Raw genomic sequence first — 19651 nt, forward strand, 5'->3', positions numbered from 1 at the left:
GCCATTTATGGTTAACTCAACAAATTTACGCTCATTTTCTGTATTTTTCTGGTATAATATTTGTTGATAACGCTGGCCAAATTCCCTCGCCAAGCAAAGACGCAGTAGGTAATTTATAACTAAAGTCTAATTATACTTCTTAGAAAAAAATCTAGAACAAATTTTTTTAGCAGGGAATACCGTAGAGCGCTCATTCGTCATTAATTAAAAATTGTGCAATATATATATATATAGCTGATAACAAACATGTTGTTTTAAAACTACAATCTGTTAAAATATTATAAAGCGTATATTTTATTGCATTGACGTGGTGTCGATAACCCGTTTAACTTTACAATAACTATGCAAATATCACAAATCATATCACCGAATGATTAAATTCGAGGGTCTACCTAGTAGGTATTCCAATATGTTTCATTATTAATTAGAAACATAATTTGTATGCCCTTATCAATTTCGGTGATTAATTTTGTTCAACATGTTATACAAACTGAACGGGTTCAGTTGTATTGCAATCAGCAAGAAAGGGAAATAAATCCATTTATGAGAGTCGCTGACCATATTTTAGTATGATCTACATTTTTTAAGAAATTTCCTTTGTAAAGGTCCCTCATGAGATCTATTGTTTTCTGGAAATGCAATTTGTTTACTATATATTATTTTCAAACTTATTTTTATGGCTTGGACAGTTACTTCAACATTTTTATTTAATACGTCAAAATCGTTTGAAAATAATGATTGAATAACATTGTTATTTCTACGTACATAGTAACATATTATTATGTCATAATATTATAATATTTTTACAATATTGGCATGCGTTGGGTGTGTTTATGAAATCAAGGTCGGAGGCCCTTCCTGAATCGGTATTAAAATTTGCATTTCTTAAACACGTTGAGTATAATCATATTTCATTTAACGAACATTTTAAAACAAAAACGTATATTTTATAATGTACACAGGCGGAAGTATTAGACATTCCAATATAAACAGAAAAAAAAATTTAAAGTCCTTAACAAGAACTGTATCTAAAATAACTTATGGCGCGCTATTTTTTGTATCGAAGCAAAGCAATAATATTTAAGATACAAAAATCAAAATATTCTTCCGTTGGCTATTGAACCGTGTGACCGACTAGACGTTATGTGTAATAATATTAAAATTCTGTATTTGTCTTTTACCAAAATAATATCTAGTAGTGAAAGTAGGAAATAATCTCAGCGGAGGAGTGCTAAACCACATAATACCCCAATTGACTTTGACATCTAGAATTTTTCTTAAACTTGAATAGTATTTTTTTCAATTGCATATAACCTAATGAAAATAAAGTAACGATAAAAAATAAGGAGGCTAAAAAGTACGTTTTAATATAAACTTTTGTTAAAAATGTAAAAAAAAAATTAGATTCATAATTTAGAAGGGTTTCTTAGATTATCTAAGGAGGTTAACCCTCCCTCTAATTGCAACACTGTCAAAATAATAATATCTAATGTTACCTACAAGTGGTAATTAATTACTGATCATAAATAAGGCAATTTTAATTCAAGTTTTGCATTTGTTATTGTGACCAAATCGTAAAATAAAAAGTAATAATGTTAAAAAAAAACAAGATATATAAAACATAGGACGCTGCGTTAAGTTAGAAATGTGCAAAATTCATTAGCAATAAAAGTTAATAAGTAATCTATTTTAAGACAACGGTTAGGATTTGGATTAAATTACTTTAGTCCGTTTAACGTTAAGACGATTGGGGGAACGACTGATTTTATTTTCTCGGTCAAAAAAAAAAAAAACTGAAATGGGGAGGCTGTCGAAATTTGGATTTGAAGCGATTTGTGGATTGGGGTATGCCCCTAAGATTGTTTTTAATATTTAATCTGTTTTTTTTATATTTCAAAATAATTTAATTATTTTTTCTACAATGCGAATGATATTATATTTTTTTCAAAATGTGTGTACATACCTATATCATATAATGTTTAAGTCTATTTTGATCGCAAACATACAATTTCAATAATTTTTCTAAAACTTTCATAAAATATAACTTTTTTTTTTCCTAAACGTTATAAATATTTGTATAGTTTTAAAGTACGCCAAATAATATTGTCAATTGTATGTACGCAAACATTTTAGTGGATATTGGGTCGAGGCAATCGTGTAAATATATCATGATCAATAATTCAATTTGAATGTACTTGAAATATTAAGTACATAAATAAACATGAAAATAATTAAACTTCATATAAACTTGTATTCTTGCAGGCGACGTGTTCCCCTCGTCATCCCCTATTATGGTGCATGCAGAATAGATGAAGCAGATGGATCACTTTCAATGTAAGCCAAAAAGTGACGGCCATTTTGTAAAATTTAATTAATGTATTATAATAATATGTTGTTACATCTATGCACAACTAATAATAATAATAATGTATAGATATAGTGGTGTAGATATAAAAAGATGGCCACCGCATTTGTGTGATAAGTATCAACCCCGTGATTTTTATCAGTGTCTGGAGCCTGCTTGCCCCCCCCTTGCGACCACCGCCAATTTCTAGCACTTTCTAGTTCCTACCACATTATCATATTATTTCACGAACCGTGTTACTGAAAAAAATAAACATAAGCTTTACGTTAGAAAAAGCTTGTTTTTTATTTTGTATACCTACTCACTAGAAACTTGATAAACTTATTACCGAAGAACAAGCATTTTCCCGTGTTGGAGTTTCCGACATAATATTCACTCGCTCAGACGTTGTTATCAGTGGAAAAACCGGTTTTCGGTCGACCGGTTTCGTGATAATGTTAAAAACTATTATTATTATTATACACATGCTTTGATGATGATGGTCGTTATAGTTTTATTATGATTGTTATGCGCGTGGAAAAAACAACAACAACAACAGTAAGTAAGTAGACGGTCGGTGGTGGAGGAGGTGATTTCTTGGGGAATGATACCAGTCTGATATACCTGAATAGTAGCAGTAGTAGTAGGTGTAGCGGTGCAGCTATATAGATGTTAATAGCCCACCTAGTGTCCAATTATTATTTTACTTAACACTCGTTGAGACCTCAGTGCACGTTGGAGAGTGCGAAGTACTAGTTTGTTGATGTAAAATATTTGTTATTATAGTATGTTGTGTTTGAATTAATTTCACTGACCGTGCGCTTATCGTTATTTCAATTAAATATTCGTTCGTCGTGTATGATATTTTTTTATAATTGTTTAGTTTGTTTTTACCATTTGTGTACAACCGTGTTGATAATTTGTCGATTTTAAAATAGTATCCACAAACGAGCTAAATATTTTCTACAAGATCATTGTTGGTAAGTCATTGTTTTGTCATAAAAGTCGTTTATAAAATATAACTATTGGTTATCTCGTTCTCTTGGGAATATAGCGATATATTGGAGAAATTGAAAAGTTGTTTTTTGCAAAAATGTGGAAAATAAATAATAGCCCATGTTTGAGCCGCTAGAAAAAAGTTTAAAAAAAAAATACATACATTCACAAGTATAAAGGGAAAACTGCTCTATTTAAAAATAATAATTTTGTAATAATAATTTTGTTTTAATTTAATCAAATCGATAATTAAAAATCGTTCTATAAATTAAATTTGTCGTTTTGAGGAGAAACCGCGTAAAACTATTTTTATTTTGTGTTACATAATAAATTTGCTTGTGCTAGTCTAAAGTCCTAAGTTTAAGGTGCATGATAAACCATCCATTGATGCCCTACGTAACCAGCTATATATTATTAAAACATAATATTATGTATAAAAAATTATCCATCTTTAATATACAATGTCCATCATTAGTCTGTACGCCATTATATTTGTGTTTACGGTTTTAGGAATGAAATACTTTAGGATAATTATCGGGGCCTATTAGAATAGCATGAAAACAATACAGTAAGATATATAGATTTATAAGCCATAGAGAGGACACTAAAAATATGGTTGAAACAGTTAAAAATAGAAAATACTGTTGCACGTAAATATATGTTCATTTGTCAAACACATCTTAAGGTCAACGTCGGTAAGACGACAGGTTTTATCAAAGCTTAGGAAAGGGGCGATTATTCACACAAGAATAGTGTATGTCACTAAATATTTGTTATCTGACAAGCAGCAGACTTGATCTGGACGTTTTTCTCGATAAGTATTTAAATTTGGGAGGTTAGGTACGTTTACAATAAAAAGTTTCGTCTTACCCTAAACGTACGGAAACGGACAAGACATGTTAAACTGACCAAGCTGTCAAGCGCGGTTGTTAACCGCGCTTTTCTTAGGGGCCTAAATGTACCATCTTCATAGCTATTAAAATGTCTAGAAAAATACTAAAAATAAATTCACCTTTATTAAATTAGTGTAACTTATTTTAATATCAACACTCATTGGGCTTAACACAAATATATAGTGTACTATTTATATAGCAGTAACATAATTGATTAGTATACTTACTATAGATTAGCATCGAAGCGTTTTTTTTTTTAATAGTGATTTTATCATTCAGTCTTAATAATTCTTACAGTCATATTACGCCGACCTTACTATGGCCCGATAAATGGATTTAAATAGTTATTAGTCAGCATAAAAATCAACTAATTCGTCGTATAATGTAGAAGAAGCAAGTTTGCGGTCTTACGTTTTACTCGTTTGTCGGTACAAAGACAAAACATGTTAATTTGACGCATTCTTAAAATGAGTCGTTCATGCTAATGCTATGAATATTTGTGTGCCAACATTTGACATAGGTAGTGCTGTAATTATACTGAGAAACAACGTTATCTTTGAGAAGATCGTGGTGATTTGTTAAACGTTTCTAAAATAACAATTCCGTTATACTTATGTTATAGAATATTAGCAGGTGAACTCTGTTTAGTGCGTGTTTCCTTTTACGCTGTGACCAGTTGTTGTCCTTGGAGTTTATTATTAAATTTATTTTCTATCGCGTAAATTATTCCACTATTTTGGGTTTTTTCCAAAATATATATAATATATATTTAATCGTTCCGCTTTGTTGTAGTTTTTCGATTGGTATTCTCACAAGTATCCGATCTCGGGCCAATTGGAAATGTCTAGTTGTGTCTGCTCGACAACGGCTTTGTGTCATTTAGTGTCGACTGGTCAGTGTTGATTATCGTTTTACCTTACCAAAACAAGTTTGGTGCGTGGATTGCGTCTTAAGCCCCGAGTCAGCGGGGTTCGTTCGTTCAACCTAACTATTATGATGGTAAGAAAGTTTTGCCGTAACTAGAGGGGGCTGAGGAAGTTCAAACTCGTTCAAGTCAAAAAAAAAAAAACGTCAGCAACCAATCAGTCACAGCTTTCAGAGTTTTGAAACGGTTTGCACTTCCTTAGCCCCTTCTCTAGTTACGCCAATGCAGTGATGAAACGATCCAACCTAACGAAATAGTTCAAGTCAACATTGTGTTGGGGTTTTAGCGAATATGCATTATCACGACGGTATTGTGGCTGTCCCTAGCAGTGCGTTCATCACGGTCAGCGGTGCACCCGCCTTCTCCTTGCCCAGACATATTCGCCTACGAAGGTACCGAGCCAGAAAACAACCGATGGTATGGTGAAATATCCCTCAGGACCGACGAGAGTCTCGTGGGCATCCGGCTGGACATCGAGTTGGATCGGCCTTCAGATTTGATGGTAGTAAGTTCAATAACGTTAAATGCGTATACACTTAGGCGTTTTGTGTGTTTCGCTTATAAATTGTACGTTTTTATACCAAACTGTGCGCGGTGGAGAGATAATTGCCTTTAATGTTGGTCGCTATAATTATTATTTTTTTAACGACCTACATATAGCGCGCGTTACATGTATAGGATTAGTGGCCAACAATATATAATTATCGTCCCGCAGGCTGCAGAAAACTTGTGTTGTAAATTGTTTTTATTGAATCTGTTCGATACCAGTAGAATTGGAAAATACTTCCGTATGAAAATTATTTAAATTTCGCTAACGAAGGATTTAAAAACAGATTTCCTAAGTGTTTTTACAGTATTCAAATTCGATATGACGTCCAATATTTACTTAATCGGATATTTATTATTGCTAGTTCCATTAAATATAGTAGAGTGGGTTTCCTTTTCTACACATATATTTTGGCATTTGTAGCTTCTGCATTTTACAAAGCATATCGTATACAATATGTTACACTGATGTGATTACTTTAGTCGTCACTTCAAAGCCTAATTCCATTTAATCGACCATATTATTATGTTGTGTAAGATCACTTAAATGTATTATCAATTACAGGGTTTTAGTATTTAATTTGTATACATCTTCTTATTTGTGTTGTTTAATATGTTAAAACTAAAACCAAATCGGTTCTAGTTGTAATTTCGTGTGTATCATTACAGTCATGGATGGGCGAAACCTCTTCCAATGATAACGTGAAGTTTACCATATTGAATTTGAACCAAAAACTCAGACCTGGCCCTCCGGTACTTTCAAGGATCATGGTCAAGTTCAACCGGACCACCGGCAGTCCTAGACTGCGAGTGATCCGATTGAACGGCCGTAAGATTTGCCCCGAAGATACTCGTAAGACACTAAATTTTTCCTATACATTCCCAAAACGGTATTACAGATGATCTATGTACTTTTAATTAGCAGATTACAATTCTGATTACGATTTGACGACCAAACCTCAAAGACCTCAGAACACGAAGAGACCCGATCCAGAGTTTGGTGAAAGCCCCACCGAACAAATTGACGAGTTTTCCCCAAACTATAACAATAATAATAACAATCAAAATAGTAACACCAACAACAACAAAGAATATTCTTCGGGTAGTACTGGAAGCAGCAGTGACAAACGTCCAGTGTACAACAACAACAAAGAAACCTACAAGCCGATCACACAACCGCCTTATGGTATTGACCAACCGTCAAATAACTATAACAACGACAACGACAATCGACCAGTGTATAACAACAACAACAACAACAACAATAAAGTAACAGTGACTACAACGTTAAAACCAACCATTCGGCCCCCATTTGATAGCGGCAATAACCTTAACAACAAACCCAACACGGTATCCTTACAGGCCAGCACGGATTCTAACAACAAAGATCAAATATCCGGAGTCATCGACGAAATACTCAGCAACCCGTCCAATAACAAAACGGTAATCATAACTGTGATAAACAACAACGATAACACGCAAGAACAAAACTTGAACAACAATAGGCCAGCTTTAAACAACAACCGACCGGACACCAATCAAAATAATAGACCGGGAACCAACCAGAATAGACCGGAGCTAAATGCGAATCGACCGAGTTCCAGTAGTTCTAGTAGTCGCCCGGTGGCCACAGACAGTGGTTCCGGCCAGTCTAGGCCACAGAACTCCAACAACAACAACAACAACAACAACAGACCTTCTGAACAACAAACGTCGTCGTCGAATCAAAAACCGAACAAAAATCAGAACCAAGATTCGTCGTACAGCACGTAAATTACAGTCTTATCTCATCAGCATTTTTAAGTAGACAGCGTTTTCTAAACGGGAAAATCGCATATTTTTTTTTACAGCACAAATTCGCAACAAGTGTCCGGAAGTACTTGTGGTGAAGTTAAACTCGCCGTGCCATTGGTGACCAACGGCCAGTCGACTCACCGTGGCCAATGGCCCTGGCACGTGGCGCTCTATTTAATCGAAGGCATCAATCTAAGCTATAACTGTGGGGGATCTCTAGTGTCCAGAAACAAAGTCATCACAGGTCTGTGTTCAAAACTCTTATATTTGACTCCGGACAATGTATGTTATTATAGCTGTTTATTTACTTTACAACAGCCGCTCACTGTGTGACGTCAAAGCAAAATGACGCGGTTTACAATTCCAGTAAAATAGTCGTCTATTTGGGTAAGTACCATCAGCTGCAGTATAGTGACGAGCTGGGAGTGCAGACAAAACAGGTAGGCTTTCGAGTGCAGTCTTTGGTGTAATTTGTACAATAAATGGTTGTTTTTTTTTCTTATGATACGCAGGTTACCCGTATAAATGTCTTCCCGTCGTACAACAGCAGCAACTATTTGGGAGACATCGCCGTGTTGACGTTGTCCTCCGAAGTGGAGCTCACTAATTACGTGACTCCCGTGTGTATGTGGGACGAAAAATCCAACGAGCTGGATGATATTGTAGGAAAAGAAGGAACGGTAATTGACAGCAAATCCTGTATTTATTGAATTCAATTCACGATAATTTAGAAAATAACTGTATAGAAATACAGTTGTTTTCTAAATTATCGCGAATTTTCATGTCGATTGGTGAACGATGAGTCTATTTATTTCTTACTCCTCCAGGTTGTTGGTTGGGGATATGACGAAAACGATTCTCCGACCGAAGAACTGAAGATGGCCAAGATGCCCGTGGTTTCCCATCAAACGTGTCTCTGGAGTTATCCGCAATTCTATTCGGAATTCACGTCGGACAAAACATTTTGCGCAGGATTTAGAAACGGTTGGTAATGGTTTATAAGTATTCTGGTCAAATGTGATAAATAAAATAGTGCGTATTTCAACCGCTATGCTACAAGGGTAAATAAACGGCGTCAAGTACTGTAAACAAAATATGTAATGGAATAACTTTAAAAATATGCTCTCCTGTGTGGAATCATCATTTTTTTTGGATACCGTTTGGATTAGGTATAAGATTAGTATCTGTGCACAATAATTATGAATTTACTCTTGTCCAGGTACGAGTGTGTGCAACGGCGATAGCGGTGGTGGCATGGTGTTTGCCAAAAATAACAGGTGGTTCCTACGAGGGATTGTCTCCATAACGGTAGCCAAAGAAGGTCTGCGGGTATGTGACACGAAACACTATGTAGTATTCACGGACGTGTCCAAGTATTTGGATTTTATCAAGAAGAATATGCGATAAGACGATAAACCGAATTTTGCGGTTTTAACTGCATACTATACATGGTTACACCTACTTACTAAACATATGTATTAAGACTCAATTTTATGATGTATAATATATGTATATTGTAGAACAAATTTGAATACTTACAACCTGATGATGTGCATTCAGCGTTGGGTTATTTTATTACTATTATAAAACATAACACACAATTTATATTTTATTATTATTATTAAACAACGATTATGAAAATAAAATCATAATTTTTTACTGAACTATACATGACGTTATGTTTTCAAAACGCCTACTACTAAAATTTGAGTGTATACTTTCAAACTATTTACTAAAGATAAAATTCGACAGCGAGATAAAAAGTTATTTACATATCAAATGGCAATAACACGATTTATATTATATTGCAAATATTTTTTATTATATGAACGTAAAAACCAAACATGTTGACATTTAATGAAGAACGTTAATAGGTAACAACACAATAGATGGGGTTTTAAGAATACTTACTTTTGTTGAAGCTGCAAAACGTTTGATTTTAAAATAGCAAATCGTGGCAGTAGATTGAAATCTAAAAGAATATGTATTAATACAATACAAAAAAAGTTATGCAATGATACAATATGGCAAGGACTTAAAACATTAGTTTCTATCGTATGTATGATATTCTAATATTTTCTTATGATGAAGATGGACGGTTAACAATTTATAAGGTCAAACAGTATAATATTCTGTAATTTCTGTAGATACGATCATTCAATAAGTCAATAGTTAATAACTTTATATTGAATCTCTTAAATGATTTTATATGTTATTCGCTATGACTACTCTATTCAGTTATTTTAGGTGATTAGTGCCCAAACGATTTTGTAGTTTTGTGGCAATGGTAAATATTTTTTTTATTATCATAGAAACGTTTTAAACAACTACGATGGTGGGGATTTTTTTTTTTTTTTGAGGGAAATGGTACATGTACCTATAATATACGGATAAACTGTTCTGAATACAGAACAAGCGACCGGTTTGACAGTGTCGACTCGTCGTTGTGGTATTTCGCCATATGTTTAATGTAAAATACGCGATCAACACTATTCGCCCATTTAAGCTATAACGATGTACCCCACTGTTGACTTTAAGACATTTGTATGCTTTGGCTGTACACATTATTATGTTCGTCTAATGATCAATCTACGCACCAGCTGTGACGACCTTAGTATGTGTCGTGGAGTGCTTAGTGTACATAGGTAGTTATTTTTATGTTGTTGTATCTAGCTTGTTAATTGTTTTTTTTTTGTTTTTTTTAAATTGTTGTACATAGCCGTTTTACGGTTGTTTGTGGATTTTGATTTATAGTTAAAAAAGCTTATAATTTTCATTTGAACGAACCACTTGGATTCTGTAATTGAATGTGTGTATAGTATACTGTAAAAATAGTGCATAAAAAACTGTTATTTGCAATAAACCTGAGCTTCCTGACCATTTTTGTTGTTTACAAACTATTTTCAGATTATTTTTTGCTTAGTTGTACTCACACGTTCAAAATTGTACATTTGATTGTGATTTATCAATTCTAAAAAGTCTCCTCTTTCATGTACATCGCTTTAAGTTTGTCCAAGCCAAACTTGATAATTTTAAAATAACAAGTTTTCAGGATAGAAATTTAAAAAACATCAGCTTTACTTAGGAAATTGCAATAAATTTAATAATTAACCATTTGACTCATCGATTTAAATTCAACAAAATAAACGTTGATTGTAAGGTTAACAGAATTGACTAATCTGATCATTTTTTGGGTATTTTCTATTTTTCAAATTTCTTGCTCATATTAATATGACTGTTATTATTTAATATGATTATAACTTATGACGTAATCGTGATCCAATAATCACATTTAGCCACAAGAAAGTATAATTTATACATATATTCATTTTTTAACACATCCATTTTCACCTAAAAAAATTAACAAATTCCATGGTTTGGCCTTAGAGATTATTATGTCTACACTTGATTTGTAATATTCAGGTTCTGCTAAACACTATGGCATCCAATGATGTCCAAGGGACTTTGTATGTGGTACTTACGCGTCAGCGCTATAGAGCAAATCAACAATGTGAACACGTCAATTTTATAAGTGTATTATGTGGTTTACATAATATTATGTTACATTGAACTCTGAGATCCTTTAATAGCAATGATGGTATGAACACACATATAAATTCGGTACAAGTTTAGTAATTTATAGTTTAAGTTCTGTTTTTCAGCGGACATGCATCGTGTCGTTGGTATTGTGGCTGACTTGGATAGTAAGAAGCACTTCTCGATCTGCTCCACACCCACCATCTCCTTGTCCAGAAGTATTTGAATACGAAGGTTCCGGACCAGAAAATAACCGATGGTACGGCGACATATATCTCAACACCGACAAATTCGTCTCGGGAATTCTACTAGAAATAGAGTTGGATCGGCCTTCAGATCTGATGGTGGTAAGTTGTATACTTCTTTAACGTTAGCTGATCGCGTGTTGATGTAATATTTTGTTGTATGCTTTTTTTTTTTTGTTGCAGTCGTGGACTGGCGAGACTTCTTCGAAAGACAACATTAAGTACATCGTGGTAAATTTGGACAAAAACTTAAAGCCCGGTCTGCCGGTGGAATCTCGGATTATGGTCAAGTTCAATCCGACAATAGGGTGTCCCAGGGTGCGGCTGATCCGATTAAACGGCCGCACGATTTGCTCAGAAAATACATCAATCACGCCATCGCCAACGACGACCAAGTCCAGTGTGTGTGGTGAAGTCAAACTTACAGCTGTACCGTTGATAACCAGCGGACAAACAACACATCGTGGTCAATGGCCGTGGCACGTAGCTCTATACCTGATCAATGGCATCAAGTTGAGCTACAACTGTGGAGGTTCTTTAGTGTCCAAAACGAAAGTGATAACAGGTATGTAATAAAAATGCGTTTAGATATCGCATATTATTTTGGTCAATGACGTTGTTTAGAATACTATATTTTATTTACAGCTGCTCATTGTGTTCGACAGTCGGATGTCGTTTACAACTCCAGCAAAATTGTGATCTACCTCGGGAAACATCACCAGTGGCAGTACAGCGACGAAGGAGTCCAGACTAAACAGGTCAATGGTTTTAGTTGTGAATTTTCGTTTTGATTTTTGTTCTATTTTTATTTTTCCCGCAGGTTACCCGCATAAACGTGTTCCCGTATTATAACAATAGCAACTACTTTGGAGATATTGCCATATTGACGTTGTCCTCCGAAGTGGAGATCACCGATTACGTTAAGCCGGTGTGCTTGTGGGAGAAAGAATCAAATAGTTTGGACGACATCGTAGGAAAAGAAGGGACGGTAATTTAATAGTTCAAAGTTTTCGTTTTGAATGTAATGGGTAATAATTGTCGTCTAACAATTTTAATACTGTAAATGTTCATTAGGGTGGTGACTTAATCTATGACTACCTTGTGAATTTTTTTTGTAACAACATACATTTATTCTACCTACAACTATCAAAGAAATTAGAAAAATTAAGCCGTAATATATACATATCACGCCAAATACTGTGATGAATTTACAAGTTGTTATAACATGTATTAAATGCATTTGTTCCCATCTTGACTAACTTCTTTTTTATTTAAATGTTTAATAATTCGTATTGTTTTTGATATGAAACGAAATGGAGAACTTACTATAACTCTATGGCGGATTACTTAATTATGAAACGTTCTATTTTTAGATTATATCAATTATATCATTGATAATATCATTAATATCTGTAATTTAATGTATTTTCTTTAGGCGCTTGGGGATTAGCTTTATTTTTTCGCACATAATAGGACTATAAACTAGAATGAAGTTAGTAATATATATATTATGTTTATATTAGAAATTATATTTTTACAAATTTTAATTATTTTTTAAAAATACCCGTTTGATCGGTAACACGTTAAACCACTATAACTGAGATGTTTAAGGGAATATTAAGTATGCTGACTATAATATGCTGTAAATTATAAATCAAAATGTTCCATACTAGGTGGTTGGTTGGGGTTTTGATCAGAACCATGCGCCAACCGAGGAGCTGATGATGGCGAAAATGCCCGTGGTTTCTCATCAAACTTGTCTCTGGAGCTATCCAGATTTTTTTTCCAAATTCACATCAGCCAAAACATTTTGCGCTGGATTTAGAAATGGTTAGTTATATTATTGTTTTAAATATAATGTAATAAAATAAGTTAGTTATTATTAATTGGTAAGTGGGTGCCTATTCACATAAAATAGATTTTCCTCTCATTTTAAGTATATTATACTATAATAACACCAAATATAAAATATTTTTAGTATTTTAGTTTTCAGAGAACAGTAGCTAACATTTAAGCTATTAGCCTTATTCCTAATTATTTAAACCATAGTGTGTAATGTGTATACCACGCAAAATGGATGCATTCATTTTGAAACTGTTTTAATAATAAGAAAGTCTTTTAATTTTGTATTAATGGTGTCTATAGGCACAAGTGTGTGTAACGGCGATAGTGGCGGTGGCATGGTGTTCTTCAAGAACAATAGATGGTTTCTTCGAGGGGTCGTGTCCATAACCGTGGCAAAAGAAGGTCTTCCTGTGTGCGATACAAGTCATTATGTCGTGTTCGTAGATGTTTCCAAGTATCTGGATTTCATCAATGAAGATTTACTACACTAGTATATTTTTAGTTTATTCTATCTTTATTAGATTTATTTAGATATTAATTATATTAAAAAAAAAGTTAACATAATAATTATTTAATTTATGTATGTTAATAAATGTAATATGTTAACACAATTGTTTATTTGGAGTAAGTAATAATTGATCAATTCGAAACAAAAGTTAATTAGTTGTACGTTTTCATAGTTTATGAAATACCGATTCGTTTTAGGATATGAGTTAAAAAAAAAAAATTAATATGTAATATAAATTGAAAATAACTCAGAAAAATTGTATTTTTAGGCAATTTAGTGAGTTAAAGCACATGTTTCTGTTTAACTACCGGATGTAGGTATCAATTGGCTGAGCTGTTGACCGGTAGACATCATAGACATTATATTGGACATGGACATACCTCGGGTGGGTATGAGTAAAGCGGAAAACCCTCCCAAGACTAGCGTGGGACTCTGCTGCTTGTCATCTCCTTCGTTGCCGCCAATTCCTCCGGGAAGTCCACCGCTTAATAATCCCGAAGGACTCGTTAGGGTAGGAGTGGTCGACGTGGTAGTCGATTCGCCTCCTGGTATGACACCCGACAAAGGTCCTTTGCTCAGTTCCTGTTCGGCGTCCGATTGCGGTCGAGCTATCTGATTGTATGGTCGTCTCCGAATAACGTCATTCGACAAAGGCCGTTCGATTTGGACGACTCCTCCTGGGTTATTCTTGGTCTCCATCTAAAAATCGATAACAACAATAATAATACATAATACTGTTATGCGAATAAACACAATAATTCCAGCCTGACAATAGTAATTGTATTAATCTATTTGTCAAACATAATAATATAGTAAAGGATGGGACTTGGTCGAGGGCTAATAAATACACTGATTGAGATGCGGTGCTATTATTGGGTATTTATTTTAAATAATTTTCTTTTATTCGTCATTGTCATTAGTAAATAAGTTTTCATGATCGATGCCGTTGTTCTCCGCAAAATAATCCGTTTCCGATAGATTATCGATCATGGCTGCCGTCGCTTTATCCATGTTTTCAATTCCTAAAATAAAGTGTTCGTACATTTCGTTGGGAAACTCGTTGTCGTCCTTGTTCAGCGTTCGATCGTTTCCTTCTGTAAATGCCTATAATACGGTAGAGAAACATAGTTATTTAATTCAGTAATAATTGTTGTATATCTGTGGCCACAGGTCGAATTGGGATAACTCTGAAATTGGGTAATTTTTTTCCATCAAAATGATTCGTTGTTTCGATTCTGAGATACAAAAAATTTCAACTTGTAACCAAATAAACTTATTTTGAAATTGTCATTATTTGACCTGTGGCCGGAGATGATATAAAAGTGTCATAAGAACTATGGATTATGTGTGTACTTTTGCAGTATAGGTACCTATTTATATTTATTACCGTTTGAAAAATACATTTACATATTTTACCAAATCCGGAAACTTAATTCAATATCAAGCACACTATTATGTCGATCAAAATAATATAAAGATCTACTACCATTTGTTTTAATTATTATTGTAGATCTTTTGTGTATAATATATTATAATAAATTATTGTGTTATGGTATATCGGGTTCAGTTCTTAACTATTAGGAAATGTTGATAAAAAACTTTTATTTTGTAAAAAAATTGTCTTAAAATCCGTTTTATAAATACATATTTTATGTCATTGTTTGTAACTCTCTAATAATGTAAAACGTTCAAATTTTCGCTGAAACAGTTAGTTTATTCGATAAACATAACAAGAGATACATGTGCATTATTTTTTACATGACGTATAACATTACGATATCAATATTAATAATTCAGTAGCTTTTTTAATATAAAATTATAATAATTTAATAGAAGCATGTGGTAGTTAAAAATATGTCGTTTTGTAAAAAAATAAAAGTCTAAAGGCGCTTTCTGCGGTACGAATCTTGGACGCGTTAAAATTGGACACGCAACTGTTGTGTCTATAATATGAATTAATTTTCAGATAAATGATTTTTATTTTACTTTAAAGATGTTGTTAAAAGTTTAATCAAGTAAAACCGAACGAAGATAATAAGTTAACACGAGAACGCTTCGTGTTAAAATATTTTTGTGTTCGAAAACATGTTGGCGAAGTTGTCCTTGAACGTGTCGTAGGCTCTGGACTGGAAGTACATGTCGATCACTTGGGCAGGATCTCTGGAGGCGTCGTTGTCTAACCGACCCATGTACCCGTTGATTCCTGTACCGGACTGGGTCATGGTCTGCATCATCAGGTCGCACGCGCTGTGCTGGGTGTTCTCGGAGCCCACGAAAGTGCTCATTTGGTCCCACGGGGCACCGCGGCCGGTCATCATGCTGCTCATTCCCTTCATGCCCATGCCGCTCATTGCGCACATCCCCTTCTGGAAGTCTTCGGATGTCATGACGTCGCCGATCATGTTCCTGGATGGCGCCGGGCCGCTACCCGGGAACCGCTTTTCCAACTGCACCTTGGCGGCGTCCCTCCACATGCGCCTGAATTCTTCCCATTCGACCAACTCGGCCACCGACCGCGGCAACGACACCTGCGGCCAACAAACCACAGCACCGTCCGTTTACGGCCACGAAACAAGCAAGTATATGTTTTCCCTAACACGTGTACAATGTACATACACCATAACTCAACCCATTACTCATACACGTGACAATTATTTCCGGTTTTCAGAGGCCACTCTACCAATAATATTCATCAATTGAGAGGATTTTGGTCTAATGATACTATTTTCCCTATGTATAAACACGAGTAAAAAAATAAAAATAAATGTTTTAGGTTCATCTTGTCCGTTGTTTGTGTACAAGATTAGCAAAACGACTGTTGTGCACTCTAGACGATGTTGTCATTGTGATGACAACTTTGTTTGTGTCGTTTTATGGATGGAGTATGATCGCAAAAACTTGTTCCGTGTCATATTGGTCCTCGACAATTAGGTAGCAAGTAAAGCGATAAGGTAGGCCTAGGCAATTTTGTTGATGAAATAATATAATTAATATAAGTATACTGTATACATCCAAAATAAAATTAAAATTTAGACCTAAAAATTATAATAAGACTGTATAAACCTATAAGAACCTATACTATTTCACTTTCAAAAATATAAAGGAATTCAATAACAAGTTTAGATTATCAGGTATTTCAACCGGGTTTTTAGTTTAAAATTATATAGATTAACGTGACTACGACCGAGTGTATAATTATTAACAAACAGTAAATCGAGGGGGACTGTCCAACAGTCACTGTTTAATGTTCATCCGGTATCAAGTATGATAAAATAAATGTATACTGATTAATTTACATATTTTCAAATGATTATTTTTAAATATATTTCTAATTTTAAGTGTACTGCAACTGATTAAAATAACGCGCTATCTAATTGTTACCCATTGTTAAATCGTTGATTAATATTTGTATATTTTCTTTTAGATGTACTAAGGAGAACGGAAAGCGCTATTATTAAGGGGCAAAGGATACGCAATATTTGACAAAAATTGATCTAGTAGCAATTTTTAATATGCCGACTAATTTTAAGGTGAACAAATATTTGCTAGTAAAGTTAGAGTTTTCTAGTAATAATATGAAAGTTTGATAAAAAATAACTTTCGTAGAAGTCATTTTCTGACGTATCTATTGGCGGATTTCAATTTTTCTTTTTCTTATGTGTAGCTCACTATTTTTCTATGGGGGCTAGGCCGATTTTTGATTTAGCAATTAAAATATGAGTTGGATTAATTAGAAAAAACTATAAAATAGTAAAAATATAAATGTTTATACAGTTTTTTTGAAAATATATATATCGGCCTTTTAGCCCCCATAGAAAAGATGTTAAACTATATCACATAAAAAGAAGTTGTTGAAATCTGTTCGGCAGACACTTCAAAAAGTGACTTAGCGTTTTAGTCTTTTTTTGTAAAAAGTGTTACGCTTTTCGTTCCCTTTAAAACTAATCAAATATAATATAATTTATTTAGATGAGCGAAAACTCGAGAAGACGTTTTCTAACCCATAAGCGTACTTGTGAAGGTTAAAGGAGGTTAGTCGTTCTTGCAGTGTGATTTTGGTCACATCAAAATATTAATTTTATTAAGTTAATCTAAAATATTAGTTAAGTAAATCACATGGTTTGAAAACATTTTTGGTTAAATTTTTTTTCAGTTAGGTATACACCATTATCATTCTATTGTAGATTGTTATTGGCTACAAAAAAAAAAATAAATAAATAAATATATTAAAGTTTCCTATAATGTACCTCGCCAAAAAAAAGCGTCTTATTTATAAAATGTATACTAATGTTGTGCTCCTCCTTTAAGAAACCTAACACTCTTTCCTTGTAGGTTATTACCTAACCTATTTATAGTATTTCAATAGAACTTACAAATTATTATAGAACAACTAACCCAGAATTTCTACATTCTATAACATCATTATACTTATTCAACGTTTGAATTCTCAACGATTATCACAAGTCATGTATGTATTGTCTTTAATAAGTTTCATTAAAAATAGTTACAACAATAATTTCTTTAAGGTTTTTTATTTTTGGAGGGTCGCACTATTTTTAAAATGATTTCTAACTTTATGTTGGTTTTTATAATTTCTATTTACCCAATTACCCACTTGATCCTATTACTTACTGGTTCATTGTCGTCTTGGGCAGCAGTTGGAGCAGCATCCATTAAAACGACATCTGAAAAAAAAAACTATGTAACCAAATGATTTTAAAATGATTTTACCGTTATTTAAATTAAAAAAAAAAATCGTTTTTAAAGATCAAAAAATATAAAAAGGTTTTAATTATTTTATAAACTTTTAGTCATATCTTGTTTGGTTTTTTCTTAGACTTTCATGACCGTAAAATCATAAACACCCAAAAAGACAATTATTGAAAACGTATCCAATTATTTTAGAAAAAGTATTTAAAAATATTGTTATAGTTTTTATTTTAAGTTGTTAAAATTATTTAAGTTATGGATAAAGTATTTTTGAAAAATAACACAAACAATTTGGAATTATTTTGACTATGTTTTACACAGTTACTTTGGACTGTCCGTGTAAGAATGCAAAAAAAAATGTTAGTGCTTTTTAATTGTGCATCAAATATTTTAACGACTTTTTATGTTTTTGCTGTAAAATAAAAATAAAAACGGTAGAGTTTTTACACTTACTTATAACTAAACACACTAAAATGACAAACATTAAATACTTGGGCGGCATGTCGACTATTGAGGCATACGTAACGTCGTCTAACTGGTCTTAACTCATGAGAAACACTAATAGTAATTGGACTGTAGTTAAACAGAACGATTTGTATCATTGTTCCGGTGTACTTTAATCGTATACAAATAATTGCGTGGGCGAAGTTCCCCAAAAAATTAACATTGGGTATCAATCGAGATGGACAAAAATGCAAATTCACCTATTTCTTATCTTGTTAACTAAAGTAGGTATTGTAGTATACGAGCTTCGTGCGCTATGTAAATCTATTACCCAGGAGGGAAGTATCAACTAGTTAGTAGAATGATTAATTATTATAAATGGGGAATGAGCTTGTATACTGTGATACAGTTTCTAAAACTATTAACTATTAGTCTGAAGATAGGTCTAAAACCTGTAATAAACATTTTTTTTTATAATGAAAACGCTTAAGTTAGCAATTTTATTATTTATTTCATGGTTTGAACTATGCTAGTATGTTTTTTAAATAAATTATTAAAAACTACTAGATTGAGTTCTCGACAATTTTAAAACGCTAAAGCACAGATAAAGTTTTCATGCATTTACTGTGAAAATATGGTGATTTAAAACAGCTCCGAGACAGTTCTAAATTAAGATTTTACCAAAAATTACCAATTTACTCCTCAATACATCCTCTTTAAATAATTCAATTAAAATTAAAAATAGTTAATTCATTTTAGTAAAACGTTACATTTACATTCGTCCAGCTGTTAACAATTATATATCTCACCTGATCCTGAATCTTAGAGGGGTTTAAAAAAATACCTTATTATAACAAAAAAATC

At 33.1% G+C, this 19651-nt stretch overlaps 2 protein-coding genes across 3 annotated transcripts; one reads left to right on the plus strand and one right to left on the minus strand.

The window, feature by feature from the left end:
• Window positions 1–2932: 2932 nt before the first annotated feature.
• On the plus strand, window positions 2933–13631 carry LOC126846270 (uncharacterized). Its single transcript, XM_050585558.1, has 17 exons — window positions 2933–3324; window positions 5026–5232; window positions 5445–5663; window positions 6374–6557; window positions 6627–7473; window positions 7555–7742; window positions 7817–7938; window positions 8011–8178; window positions 8326–8482; window positions 8718–8898; window positions 9019–9064; window positions 11161–11382; window positions 11464–11845; window positions 11926–12038; window positions 12101–12268; window positions 12954–13110; window positions 13426–13631. Exons 2-17 carry the CDS (start codon window positions 5227–5229, stop codon window positions 13614–13616), a joined length of 3351 nt encoding a protein of 1116 aa, XP_050441515.1. The 5' UTR covers window positions 2933–3324; window positions 5026–5226; the 3' UTR covers window positions 13617–13631.
• Window positions 13632–13724: 93 nt separating this feature from the next.
• On the minus strand, window positions 13725–18911 carry LOC126847204 (uncharacterized). Of its 2 annotated transcripts, none has more exons than XM_050587338.1 (3): window positions 18797–18911; window positions 18266–18318; window positions 13725–14332 (listed from the first exon to the last, which is right to left on the minus strand). In XM_050587338.1, exons 1-3 carry the CDS (start codon window positions 18843–18845, stop codon window positions 13934–13936), a joined length of 501 nt encoding a protein of 166 aa, XP_050443295.1. In that variant the 5' UTR covers window positions 18846–18911; the 3' UTR covers window positions 13725–13933. The 2 variants fall into 2 exon arrangements, with proteins under 2 accessions (XP_050443295.1, XP_050443294.1); XM_050587337.1 differs by lacking the exon at window positions 13725–14332 and adding an exon at window positions 15337–16161.
• Between the last annotated feature and the right edge of the window lie 740 nt (window positions 18912–19651).

This window comes from Adelges cooleyi, unplaced genomic scaffold (genome assembly GCF_023614345.1).
Source record: "Adelges cooleyi isolate 19-005CV unplaced genomic scaffold, UGA_ACOO_1.1 ACOO_flye_CR_arks_rails_tigmint_CR_PRNA_9, whole genome shotgun sequence".
Classification (NCBI taxonomy): domain Eukaryota; kingdom Metazoa; phylum Arthropoda; class Insecta; order Hemiptera; family Adelgidae; genus Adelges; species Adelges cooleyi.

Excerpts from the sequence above, each read along its gene's own strand:
- LOC126847204 (XM_050587337.1), bottom strand. The coding sequence starts at position 18,845 with ATGCCGCCCAAGTATTTAATGTTTGTCATTTTAGTGTGTTTAGTTATA. Across the intron at positions 18,319-18,796 it reads TTTAGTGTGTTTAGTTATAA|ATGTCGTTTTAATGGATGCT; the intron begins GTAAGTGTAAAA and ends TTTTTTTTTCAG. Across the intron at positions 16,162-18,265 it reads CCCAAGACGACAATGAACCA|GTGTCGTTGCCGCGGTCGGT; the intron begins GTAAGTAATAGG and ends TGTTGGCCGCAG.
- LOC126846270 (XM_050585558.1), top strand. Across the intron at positions 8,179-8,325 it reads TTGTAGGAAAAGAAGGAACG|GTTGTTGGTTGGGGATATGA; the intron begins GTAATTGACAGC and ends TTACTCCTCCAG. Across the intron at positions 9,065-11,160 it reads TGATGTGCATTCAGCGTTGG|CGGACATGCATCGTGTCGTT; the intron begins GTTATTTTATTA and ends TCTGTTTTTCAG.